The 12,484-nt window shown below is 41.6% G+C and overlaps 1 protein-coding gene across 10 annotated transcripts in view; it reads left to right on the forward strand.

The window, feature by feature from the left end:
- LOC137371521 (dedicator of cytokinesis protein 9-like) overlaps positions 1-12,484 on the forward strand; it is a 291,071-nt gene that overhangs the window by 210,208 nt on the left and 68,379 nt on the right. For 6 of the 10 annotated variants that reach the window (XR_010975239.1, XR_010975240.1, XR_010975241.1 and 3 more), the window contains exons 35-38: positions 2,867-2,975; positions 6,405-6,471; positions 7,469-7,516; positions 9,377-9,519. Coding sequence is in view for 7 of the 10 variants with exons in the window: in XM_068034244.1 (XP_067890345.1) it covers positions 2,867-2,975; positions 6,405-6,471; positions 7,469-7,516; positions 9,377-9,519 (367 nt within the window). In the remaining 3 variants the exon portion in view is untranslated. The remainder of the gene's footprint in view (positions 1-2,866; positions 2,976-6,404; positions 6,472-7,468; positions 7,517-9,376; positions 9,520-12,484) is intronic. The other 4 variants (XM_068034249.1, XM_068034246.1, XM_068034248.1 and 1 more) reach the window with 2 other exon arrangements.

A 12,484-nucleotide genomic window follows, 5' to 3' on the forward strand; every position in this document is an offset into this window, starting at 1 on the left:
ACTCGACCAAACCATTGATATCATTCTGGAGTCTACGGCTATCCTGTTCACTATCAACTACATGGACAATTTTTGTGTCATCTGACAATTCATTCACAACCTGAAGGCTGTGCTCATCGAATTGTTCACCTTCTGGGCTGAAGAGGTTGCTTGGCAAGTCATTAACAATTATCTCATCTTTAAAAGGGTCCTTACGCTGTTAATTGCTAGCCTTCACTTTCTGCAGTGAGTTTAGTTGGTAATTTATGTGCAAATGCAGCAATTTCTTGAAACGCACAGGGAGGTTGAGGACAAGCTGCTGTTCCTCGCCACACATTACTATTACTGGACGATTTGCACCTCAATAATGGCGAGCACCATTAAACTCATCGAGAGCTTTTCAGCAAATTCTGGGCCATCTTTGATTGACTTGTGTAACGCAGTTTGAGAGTTGAAATGTGACCTTGCCTCTTTTGTACTAACAGAGGGAAAGGCTCATTAGGAGATACTCCACTTTTGCAATGCTGACTAACAAGGAGGCTGAGGAAAGTTCAAAATCTACACGGAGGAACTGTGTTACTATGGATTTTTCCATTTTAACTATCCCAGTCCTGCCAGAGAAAATCTTGCATGCTGCTTTGTGTCTCGAAGTATTTGCCTCTTGCTTGTACATCTGAACTTCTAACTGCACATGTTTGTGAACTGCATCAATAATAGCAACTCCAATAATAATTTGTTTTTTAAAAAATGCATGTCTTTAATTGTGTGTGTGCCCTATTATAAATTTCAAATACACCAGTGTGAAATTTTTATTTTCTGAAACCATTTGTGACATATTTGGATTTGGCCCATTTTTGTCAGGATGGTTTAAGGAAATGGTCTGTAATGCTTGAATCGGTTGGGGATTGAACAAATTCCTGGAATTTTCATTGATTCTCTATTTTTAAATAGGCAGAATGACAAATTGAAAGTTATGAAGCTTAAACCACTTCATTTGTTCAGACTACTGGACTGCTGCTGCACTGAGTTTATTAGTCTATTAAACTGGAGCTGCTATGAATAGCACTGTGTTATTAAAGGTTGTTTTGTTGTTTATTGTGACTGTTGCAGTTAGTGCACAAGAGATGGTTTATGTGGAAATGTAGTCATCTGTCAAATGCTAGTCTTCCTTACAGATCACATCAGTGATGAAATTTAACCTGCTGTCAACAGTTTAATGTAGCTTTCTTGTAACCTGCTCTTAGTTTAGATGCAAAACCACATTTCAAAACTATTTTGAGATAATTAATTAACCACAGCGAGTGGTTAGGATCTGGAATGCACTGCCTGAGAATGTGGCGGAAGCAGATTCAATTGTGGCCTTCAAAAGAGAACTAGATAATTATCTGAAGAGAAAAGATTTGCAGAACTAAGTGAAAAAAGGAGGAGTGTGGGACTTGCTGAGTTGCTCTGGCAAAGAGCCAGCATGTCCATGATGGACCGAATGGCCTTGTGTTGTAACCATTCTATGATTCTATAATTAACTGTGCCACGAATATACGGAAAGAGACTGTGAAACGTTTTTCTCCTCTACGTGACCCGACACAGTTAAAACTCACTGACAAAAGCCCTTTACAAACAGAGATTTGTGTTGGTAAAAGGGGCATGAGGTTGGGGAGGTAAAGGAATTCAGTTACTGGTACAAATCTGAACTCAAAAGGCTTAATCCACAAATTAAGAACAACTTTCTCGGCTATTGGTTATATACTTGACAAGGAAAAATTTGCAGGGCTGTGGGGAAAGAACAGTGGGGAGTGGGTCTAATTGGATAGTTCTTGCAAAGAGCTGGTACAGGTACAATGGGCCGAATGGCCGCCTTCCATGGCTGTAAGATTCTATTTTCCAAAGTGATGTGCTTTATGATTCTGAATTGTTCCTTCAAATATGCTTGGTAGTGAACGTTTGAATAATAAAACTAGATATGATTTTCCACTTCTCCCAGTAGGAAGCCCGATATTGTTTGGGAAATTGTATAGTTCATCACAGCACCACATTATCAAAATGGTTCTTTTTAGGGAATGGGTGCTGCAATGGATTTGCACACTAGTTTCAAATCCCACTCGGATTATATTTAAGTCAACAGCTCTATCTGCTCGTTGTAAGAGCCCAATGTCAAACTCCACTTCTTAAGTTGTTTGAGTGTTCAGCACAAAATTCCCCATAACGGTTCAAAAAGGGCAGTCTTAGTCAGTGGGCCATAACACAAGCCAGTGAAAAGTAGGAAGGTTCAGATATAGCTCTGCTCTGAAACTCCTCTGCAGTGAATTGGTGAGACCGAATAAAGGGCGACAGATAGTGCTGAGTTGCCATTTGAGTATTTGATGCCACTATTAGATAAGAGTGATGTTTCACTACATTAAAGGCACTATATAAATGCAATTTGGTGCTGTGGAAGTTGCTGCAGGACAGATAGAGACAGCCTGTCACTGATGTCGCAGAGCAAGTTGCTCAGTGCCACCTTGTGTGATCCCAGACGGAAAATGGACTTTGTACAGACAGTGCTTTTTATTCTCTCCCCGAGACTTTGTTGCTCTTTTAAGTTATCAAACAACTGGAAGATGATTTTTGAGCTGCTTTTTACAGTTGCATGTTTTGGTGGATCTTGTGAAGTTGTATGAAAAAGTTAATTATTTCTTGATCATTTTATAAACTTTACAAAGAAATGACCCGGTTTCCAGTTCAATAACCATTCACCCCACCTTCCCCACTCCCCCCCCAGTTGTAGAAAGATTCATGAGCCATTAAACTAAATTCCATTCTCTTTTAAAAAGACAGTTTTTTTAAATTGCTTTGTTATTTGCTAATTTCCAATTTGCATATAATACTCATCAGTGTCTGTCTCTCTCAGCACCATGGATGTGTTGGAAGCTCTGTGATGCGATGTGACAAACTCGAACAGTCTGAGATTCGGAGTCTGCTCATGTGTTTCCTACATGTGCTGAAAAGCATGTCTGATGGTAGGTCCATTACCTTCTTTATTGTCATAACTTTGAAACAAAGCCGGCACTTAATGATCAAATTAAAATCCAATTCCCAAACAATTCCACTTTCCACTGGAAAATTGGGAGTTTACATTAGTTTATTTAACAACTGAGGGGGTTCTAACTATCAGGAAAGACTGAACAGGCTGGGGCTCTTTGTTCTAGAAAAGAGAAGGCTGAGAGGTGACCTGATAGATGTCTTTAAAATTATGAAGGGGTTCGATAGGGTCGTCGTAATAGATGTCCCCACTCATGAGCGAGACTAGAATTGGGGCCATAAATATAAGATAGTCACTAATAAATCCAATAGGGAATTCTGGAAAATCCTCTTTACCCAGAGAGTGGTGAGAATGTGGAACTCACTACCATAGGGAGTGGTTGAGGTGAATAATATCGATACGTTTAAGGGGAAGCTGGATAAGCACATGAGGGAGAAAGAAATAGAAGGATATGCTGATAGGGTGAGATGAAGTAGGGAGGGAGGCTCATGTGGAGCATAAACACCAGCATGGACCAGTTGGGCCGAATGGCCTGTTTCTCTGCTGTAAATCCTATGTAAATGATTTTTGCTTCCCAAGCCATTCACGTTGGAGGTGTTAGTTTGGGATGTGAAAATTCTTTGTATTTCCGTAAATACATTACATATGGATACACCTTCTCACAGTCTGTAATAATCAGGCATAATGACTATAACGCAAAGTATGACTCCAGCATCATACAGAAGTTTTAATTCTGAATTGCTGATGATCAACTCAATTAATGTTTAGCAGACTGTGATTTAAGCTATAATGTAACAGCTTCCAGCTTTTAATAGCTGGCCAGTGCTTTAATGTTCAGGCATTAATGTCCTGTATAGGTTTGCAACATCAATCTTCCACAGTGTCAGTTTACAGTGTTCATTTAAATTTTACATGTTACTCATTAGGGTAATCAAAGCTAAGATCAACCAGAGCTTTAAACCTTTCTAACTAATTGCTTTTATTAACATGAAAATACAAGTTATACACGTGCAACTCGATAAAACCAGAATTGCAACTCAGAACTCCAAATGGTGAATTCTTTGGCTTTGGGAGACTGAGGAGTGAATCCTGTGTGACATTCTTCTGGTCTGTGTCCTGACTGTTTCCTCAAACTTACTAAAACTGCCCTGTTCAATTCTGGGCCCCGCACCTGAGGAAGGATGTATTGGCCTTGGAGGAGGTGCAGGACAGATTCACCAGAATGATACCGGGGCTGAAAGGGTTAAATTACCAAAACAGGTTGCAAAGACTAGGCTTGTATTCCCTTGAGTATAGAAGATTAAGGGATGATCAGATTGAGGGGTTTAAGATGATTAAAGGATTTGATAGGGTCGATAGAGAGAAACTAAAGGGGGCAGAACCTTAAAATTAGAGGCAGGTTGTTCAGGGGTGATGTCAGGAAACACTTCTTCACACAAAGGGGAGTGGAAATCTGGAACTTTCTCCCCCAAAAAGCTGTTGAGGCTGAGGGACAAAATTTCAAAAACGTGATTGATAGATTTCTGTTGGATAAGGGGATTAAGGGTTATGGAACAGAGGTGGGTAGATGGAGTTAAGACACAGATCAGCCACGGTGTAATTGAATGACAGAACAGGCTCGAGGGGCTGAATGGCCTCCTTCTGTTCCTATGGCTGTCTGATATGTTTCATCGGAGCAGAGTGTGTTTTGAAATTTGAATGAAGGACTATTGAAGGATGGATTGGCCCAGATCTTAAGTGGTACCAGATTAATAATTTCATTGGGAGAGGTCTGAGGGTAGATTTAATGTCCAGCATCTTGGTCAAAACAATGAGTGGTGTGAACTTTATCCTAAAGGTCAAAAGGCTGCTGATCTTGTGCTTCTGAGAACTGTGTTACAATTGACAGTGATCTATAAAAATCTAGACGAAATATTTCCGTTGCATCTTCTGAGTGAGTTTGCATTTACAGCCCCGATATTCAGATCGCTCCTCCAGAATGAATGTGTCTCAGCTTTGCAGTTTATTTTTTCATTCGTTCTTTGGATGTGGGCGTCGCTGGCAAGGTCATCATTTATTGCCCATCCCTAATTTCCCTTGAGAAGGTGGTGGTGAGCCGCCCCCTTGAACTGCTGCAGTCCTTGTGGGGTCAGTACACTCACAGTGCGGTTAGGAAGGGAGTTCCAGGATGTTGACTCAGCGACAGTGAAGGAACAGCGATATAGTTCCAAGTCAGGATGGTGTGTGACTTGGAGGGGAACTTTTCAGGTGGTGGTGTTCCCATGGGTCTGCTGCCCTTGTCCTTCTAGGTGTTAAGGTTTGGAAGGAGGTGTCGAAGGAGTTAACGAGTTGATGTCCCCACCAAACACATCCTCCCTTCCCCCTCCACCGTCAGCATTCCGAAGGGATCGTTCCCTCCGCGACACTCTGGTTCACTCCACCATCGCCCCCGATACCTCGTCCCCTGCCCACGGCACCTTCCCATGCAATCTCAGGAGGTGTTACACCTGCCCATTTACCTCCTTTCTCCTCACCATCCAAGGCCCCAAACACTCCTTCCAAGTGAAGCAGCGATTTACTTGTACTTTCAGCTGATGAAGGGTCACAGACCTGAAACATTGACTTTGCTTCTGTCTCCACAGATGCTGCCAGACCTGCTGAATATTTTCCAGCATTTTTTGTTTTTATTTCAGATTTCCAGCATCTGCAGTATTTTGCTTTTATTCTATCGAGTTGCTGCAGTGCATCTTGTAGATGGTGCACACTGCAGCCACTGTGCGCCGCTGGTGGAGGGAGTGAATGTCTAAGATGGTGGATGGGGTGCCGATCAAGCAGGTTGCTTTGTCCTGAAATTCTGAGATACTGTTAATAGAGATCCATTAAATGTATAGTTGCAAATCTGGGTTCAAGCGTGCTTCAAGTCTGACGTTAAAATAAACTTACCTAATAAATCTTCATTGTTATTTTGCCCCTCCAGAAAATAAATTAAAAATTGCCAGTGATCCGGGAAGGAATCCTAGTCTCCTTCTCAATATGAGAATAAAAGTGAGAAGTCAAGTACACAGCAGCTAACAAGTGTCATTGAATTTTCCCTAAATCATTACCTGTAGGTTTGATTCTATTGAATCCAGCAGAAGGCTGACCGTGTTTGGCTGTTCCTGGCCATCCCATAATACACCAAGTCCTGTTGTTTGGGTACTGTTCAGTGGGTGCTCTCCTGTATCTGTTGTCAGGTCAATGGTCACCAGTTGATGTTGAATTGGGAATAATTTCAATCACAAGTTAATGTGGACAGTTTGCAAGCCACAAAGGGAAACAGTAAACACTGAGAAAATTGGATGTCAAATCCCCTGTGATTATTTACAAGAATAGAACTGGCTTTTCTGCATTTGACAGAATAACATGCAATTCCTTGTTTGTTTCGTAGATGCATTGATTACTTACTGGAACAAAGCTTCTACTCCTGAAATGATGGACTTCTTTACAATCTTGGAGTGAGTGCATTCGAGCAATGATACTTTGCTGATACATCTTAGAGTAACCCGACAATGATGTGGTGCCATTCGGCCCATCATATGTGTTCCAACTCTTTGAAAGAGCTATCCAATTAGTCCCACTCCCCTGCTTTTTCCCCATTACCCTGTAAACTACTACTTTTCAAATATTCAGTCACTTGGATGGATTGAAGAAGCTGGGATTGTTCTCCTTAGAGCAGAGAGGTTTGAGAGGAGATTTGATAAAGGTGTTCAAAATTGAGAGGGGTCAAGACAGAGTAGATAAAGAGAAACTTTGGCGCAAGGGACGAGAACCAGAGGACACTGATTTAAGGTGATTGGCAGAAGAACCAAGGACGACATGAGGAAAAGTCTTTTTTACGCAGTGAGTGGTTAGGATCTGGAATACACTGTCTGAGTGTGTGGGGGAGGCAGGTTCAGTCGTGGCTTTCAAAAGAGAATTGGACAAACTCCTGGAGAGAAATGGTTTGCAGGGCTACTGCGAAAGGGCGGGGAAGTGGAACTACCTGAATTGTTCTTGCAGAGAGCTGGCAGGGGCTCAGTGGGCTGAATGGCCTCCTTCTGTGCTTAGCCGTTCTATGATTTATTTGATTCTCTTTTGAAAGTTACTGTTGAATCTGCTTTCACCACCCTTTCAGGCAGCACGTTCTAGATCACAATAACTTGCTGGGTAAAATAATATTTCCTCACACGTCCCCTCTGGTTCTTTTGCCAATCGCCGTAAATCTGTGTCCTCTGGTAACCAACCCTTTGGCCAGTGGAAAAATGTTTTCCCTTCTTCCCCTGGTTCTTCTAATAAAGTCAAATTGTTTAATCATTATATGTAGAGAATTAAAGTTTATTGTTGTTGGTGGCAATTTCTGTCTACAATTTTGTTTAATTGTGAAAACATAAGTCTATTGGGCTGACTGGCCTGTTTCTATACTGTAAATACTATGTAATACTGTGCTGAATATTAAGTTTCCCTTCTCCACAGAGTCTGTCTTCATCAGTTCAGATATATGGGGAAACGATACATAGCAAGGTACTGTTACAGATTCTGTTCGTGATTCTGAAATGTCAACCAAACTTTCTTTCAAGTTCTTAAATTTGGAACAGGAGAAAGAACTTTCATTACTATAGCACCTTTCACAACCTCAGCGTATGTCAAAGTGCTTTACGGTCAATGATGTGTAGTCACCATTATAATGTAGGAAACCCAATGGCTAATCTGTTCCTACAAACAGCAGTGCAGTAAACTCCTGATAATTCGAGCATAAATTGAGTTTGCGCGATCTCTAACGCTGGTTTAAAAACCATTTCACCTGAAACCGCCCCACCCATTAAATTCACTGCATCCCATATCAAAACAAGAAGCATGGCAGCTTTCCACTGTGCCAGTAAATATTGGCAGATAGGCACCAGTAGGCATATTTTAAAAGTTTTTACATATTAAAAAGTGTTTAATTTTACTAAAAAAAAAACTGACTAATGTACACCATTGAAACTAATGAATGGTTCAGTATGTTCTTTAAAAGTGATTTTCAGTGATTTAAAATCAGGTCAATTACAGGACCAGACAAACTTATTGAAAATGCTTATTTTTTTGTGATAGACCCACTTTAAGCTGTATTAAGCAAATGGACCAGGTTACCACTTTCAAGTACATTAAGGAATAATTCTTAATGCAAATAAAATAAACGATTACGTTCTATTGCACTGGTTCACTGCAAAATCTACTTCTGTCAGTGTGCAAATACATTTAGCGGAAACTTGTAGTGTAACCTAACCAGTGCAGTTTCAAACACACTTTGCACCCAAATTCCACATTCATGCCAAAAGCAGAAACTGTGTAACCCCAGTAAACCTGAAAGTGTGTGGTGGGGGGAAGCTTTACTTCCAGTTCATTTGTTTTCTATCTATCCTAAGATGCACTGTTACTAATTGAAGTGTGACAGATTGTTTTTACAGGGCACTCTTTGATTTTCTTTTCTCTGAAAACTGACTGAATTTTTTCCAACTGCTGGTATAATTTAAAAATTGTGATGCTTTATTTGTGATGGACTAATGAGAAATTGCATTTTATTAATTTTATGTGACTATTTTGATTTAAGTTTTATTTAACTGATTATATTTCCTTGTAATCCTTCATAAACTAATCTGTTCTGGTGTCTGTAGTAATAAGCTCTGGTGGTGGTATGAAAGAGTGAACTCACCATTTACTCCTAACACAAGTTACTCTTTATTTTTCTACTTGGCACCTGTATGCTGACAACTGCTAAACCAAAAAAAAAGTAAATTTGTATGGCTCCTTCCCTCTTGCTGGGTAAGATGTGGGTTATTTGCTGCTTATTTTGTGTGTCTCCATTTCCTTGCATTTTGTGTTCATGTCCGATTGCTTTGGTGCTGTTCGAGAATTTCTGTACGCGAGTACAGAAATTAAACGAAGGAAACCCGCCTTTCATTTTTTTTTCTTTAAATGTTGCTGTTGTCTCACTAACACTCGCTAGAAAACATGCTTCCTTGCTGGTGCTCGCTTGCTGTGACCTTTATAGCTTCATATTTCTTCGTGCACTTTCGTGGAGTTGAGCATATAGTGAAGATGAATCTGTAAAATTTGTTCTTGTAGTCCTATTGGGTTTTTAATTGTAAGAAACGCCCCTTCCAAAAATTCCATGCTTTTTGGAAAACTGACCAGCGCAAGCATCGCCATTTTAAATGGCTACATTTTTAAAATTAAAAATCGTGTTTTTGGGCATGAAGTAGTTAAAATAGGAAGCGTTGTTAAACTAATCCGTTTAGCTTCTGGTAGACACGCAATGAAGTAACAACTGCTTTACTAACACTTGGCTTTTGCAGTGTGCTGACATTAACCTTTGCTCTGTCCCATTTCCCCATCTTGCAGGAACCAAGAGGGGTTAGGACCCATCAGTATTTCACATGAAAAGAAATCTCAAACACTGCCTGTTTCTCGCAGTAGAGCAGGAATGATGCATGCCAGATTGCAGCAACTCAGCAGCTTGGATAACTCTTGCACTTTTAACCACAGTAAGTCTTGTAGCCTCAAGGGTGCCTTTATCAGTGAACTTAGGATCACAGATAAAAATGCAGTCCTCCCTCATCCTGACTATGCAAACCACCGCCAGAGCACAGTTATGGAGTTCCACATTCCTCATTAGCTGAAACAATATACACCAGAGGAAATTGGGAAAAGATTGGTTTGATGTTTTAAGTGGAACCTGATTATTTACAACCTTTTGCAGATTCGTATCATAACCTATGACACTTTGTAAAATGCCATTTATATATCCTGATTAATACGTATTAATGAAGTTTTATTTCTTCCAAAGATTAGATATTGTAGTTAAAGCTGTTTATTAATATTGCCTAAGCAGCACTGCAAATTGGTTACTGGCCCCTCAGTATATTTTTGCAAAGCAGATTTGATATGCTTATTTGCTGTTTAAACCTCATCATATTCATAGAATCTTGGAGCACAGAAGGAGGCTGTGCGGCCCTTTGAAAGAGCTATCCAATTATTCCCACTCCCCCTGCTCTTTTCCCATAGCCCTGCACATTTTCTCCTACAAGTATTTATCCAATTCCCTTTTGAAAGTTACTGTTGATCTGCCTCCACCGCCCTTTCAGGCAGTGCGTTCCTGATTGCTATAACTCACTGCATTTTAGCAAAAAAAAATTCTCCGCATCTGACCCCAGGTTCTTTTGCAAATTACCTTAAATCTGTCTGTCCTCTGATTACTGACCCCTTTACCAGTGCAAACAGTTGCTCCCTGTCCATTCTACCAAAGCCCTCCATATTGGGAGAAAGGATAACAGGACCCAGGCAATTTGTAAGATTAAAATTTGCAATTCTGTCCCAGAATTAGTTCTTTTTTTTACAGGCGTCTGTACCTTGAACCACGTGCTTCGTTTCAAAACACAGGTAATTTTTTTTTTAGAGTGATACAGCACTGAAATAGGCCCTTCGGCCCACCGAGTCTGTGCCAACCAACAACCACCCATTTATAATAATCCTACATTAATCACATATTACCTACCACATTCCCACCATTCTCCCACCACCTACCTACACTAGGGGCAATTTACAATGGCCAATTTACCCATCAACCTGCAAGTCTTTTGGTTGTGGGAGGAAACCGGAGCACCCGGAGGAAACCCACACGGTCACAGGGAGAACTTGCAAACTCAATTGTTCACCATTTCAACTGTATTTTGAAATCTTTCATGGGGAAATCTAACAGGCAGTGATGACAATGGACTGTATCGAGTATTATTTGGCCTGGCTGGAAAAGTGTACCCAAAATACAAAGTTTCAATTTAGATGTATATATAAAGAGTCTTATCGAACAGAAGTGCTACTGGGATAGCCTTTTCAGCAACAGGGCACCTAACAGTGTCTGTTGTCAGTCAGACTTGCCCTCGTACATTTAGGTTTGTGTGGAAAATTTCCACAAGTGCGGGTTATTAACGTTGCACATCCTTAAATCTCATTGGTTAAGGAGATGGTCCCATTGATCACTGAGGTCCCCGATGCCCCACTGCCCCTCATCACACCATTATCTCTCACACTCCCAGCAATTTACAGGGCAAATAATTTGTGTGCTGAAGGGTGAGGAGGGAAATGTCTAACTAATGTGGTACATATGGGATGCCCCACTGTCATCATGAACAGTCATTTGAAAGGACTACTGGGCAGCATGTATAATTGTAAATGAAAGCAGGTTCGCCCAGGACGTATGATGTCTTCCTGACCTCTTACTTTTAAATTGTGATTGGAAGAATAATTAGAATGATCTTCTTGCCAATGTGAGCAGGGCAGAAAGTTTGTGGAAGTCGGAAGCATGACAGGATGAGTTGGTTTTCATTTTTTTAAAAATAAATTCCGATTCTGGCCTGAACTGTTGCAGTTTGAACCCATGGGCCGGAATTTTCGGGGCCCTTTGGGGAGGAGTTGGGAGTCAGCAAGGCTGGGAAAATGGCGTGGGAAAGTGTCGGACGGGGTGCCTGTGTCCTCCCGCTGCCATGCCATTGTGCCAGCGGTGGGAAAGAGAGCAGATTGGCCCCCCACTGGGAGGCTAATTAAAGGCCACCCCACCTCTACATGGTCCAGTGAAACTCTGTGGGCTCTGGGGTTGGTGGGTGGGGTGGTGGGCCCTCCTTCATGGGCACTCCATGGACCATAGAGGGGCCCCCCAGCAGTGATGGCCACCCTTGTAGCAACAGTGCTGCCGGCACTCAGAGACCCTCCCTCTTGCATCCCTCCGTCCTTACCCCCACCTCCCACCCCCCAAGATCGGCAGAGCCTGCCTGCCTGCGTCCGGCAACCCCACATACATGAGGTGCCCTCTCCCTGAAACTACAGCCTCAGCAATGGCCACTGCTAGCGGTGGCGCTGCTGAACTGCTGGCCCTCTGACCAGAACTGCTGAGAGGTCACAGACCTGAAACGTTAACTCTACTTCTCTCTCCACAGATGCTGCCTGACCTGCTGAGTATTTCCAGCACTTTTTGTTTTTATCCCAAAGTGCTTTACAGCTAATGAAGTACTTTTGAAGCGTGGTCACTGTTGCGATGTAGGAAATGTGGCAGTTCGCGCACAGCAAGCTCCCACAAACAGTAATGTGCTATTGACCAGATCATCTATTTTTGTGATGTTGATTGAGGGATAAATATTGGCCTGGACACCAGGGAGAACCCTTCTGTTCTTCATTGAAATAGTGTCATGAGATCCTTTATGTCCAGCCGAGAGGACAGACAGGGCCTCAGTTTAAGTTCTTATCCAAAAGACAGCATCTCTGACAGTGTAGCACTCCCTCAGTAGTGCACTGGGATTATCAGCCTAGATTATTGGACTGGAGTGGGACTTGAACCCACAACCTTCTGACTCTGATGCAAAAGTGCTCCCCACTGAGCCACAGCTGACATTACTATGTTGAGGATATGTATATGAAATGAATACTTGGTGACCAGTTTTACAAATGTGAAAGTGAAAA

This window comes from Heterodontus francisci, chromosome 6, assembly GCF_036365525.1.
Source record: "Heterodontus francisci isolate sHetFra1 chromosome 6, sHetFra1.hap1, whole genome shotgun sequence".
In the NCBI taxonomy this organism is placed as follows: domain Eukaryota; kingdom Metazoa; phylum Chordata; class Chondrichthyes; order Heterodontiformes; family Heterodontidae; genus Heterodontus; species Heterodontus francisci.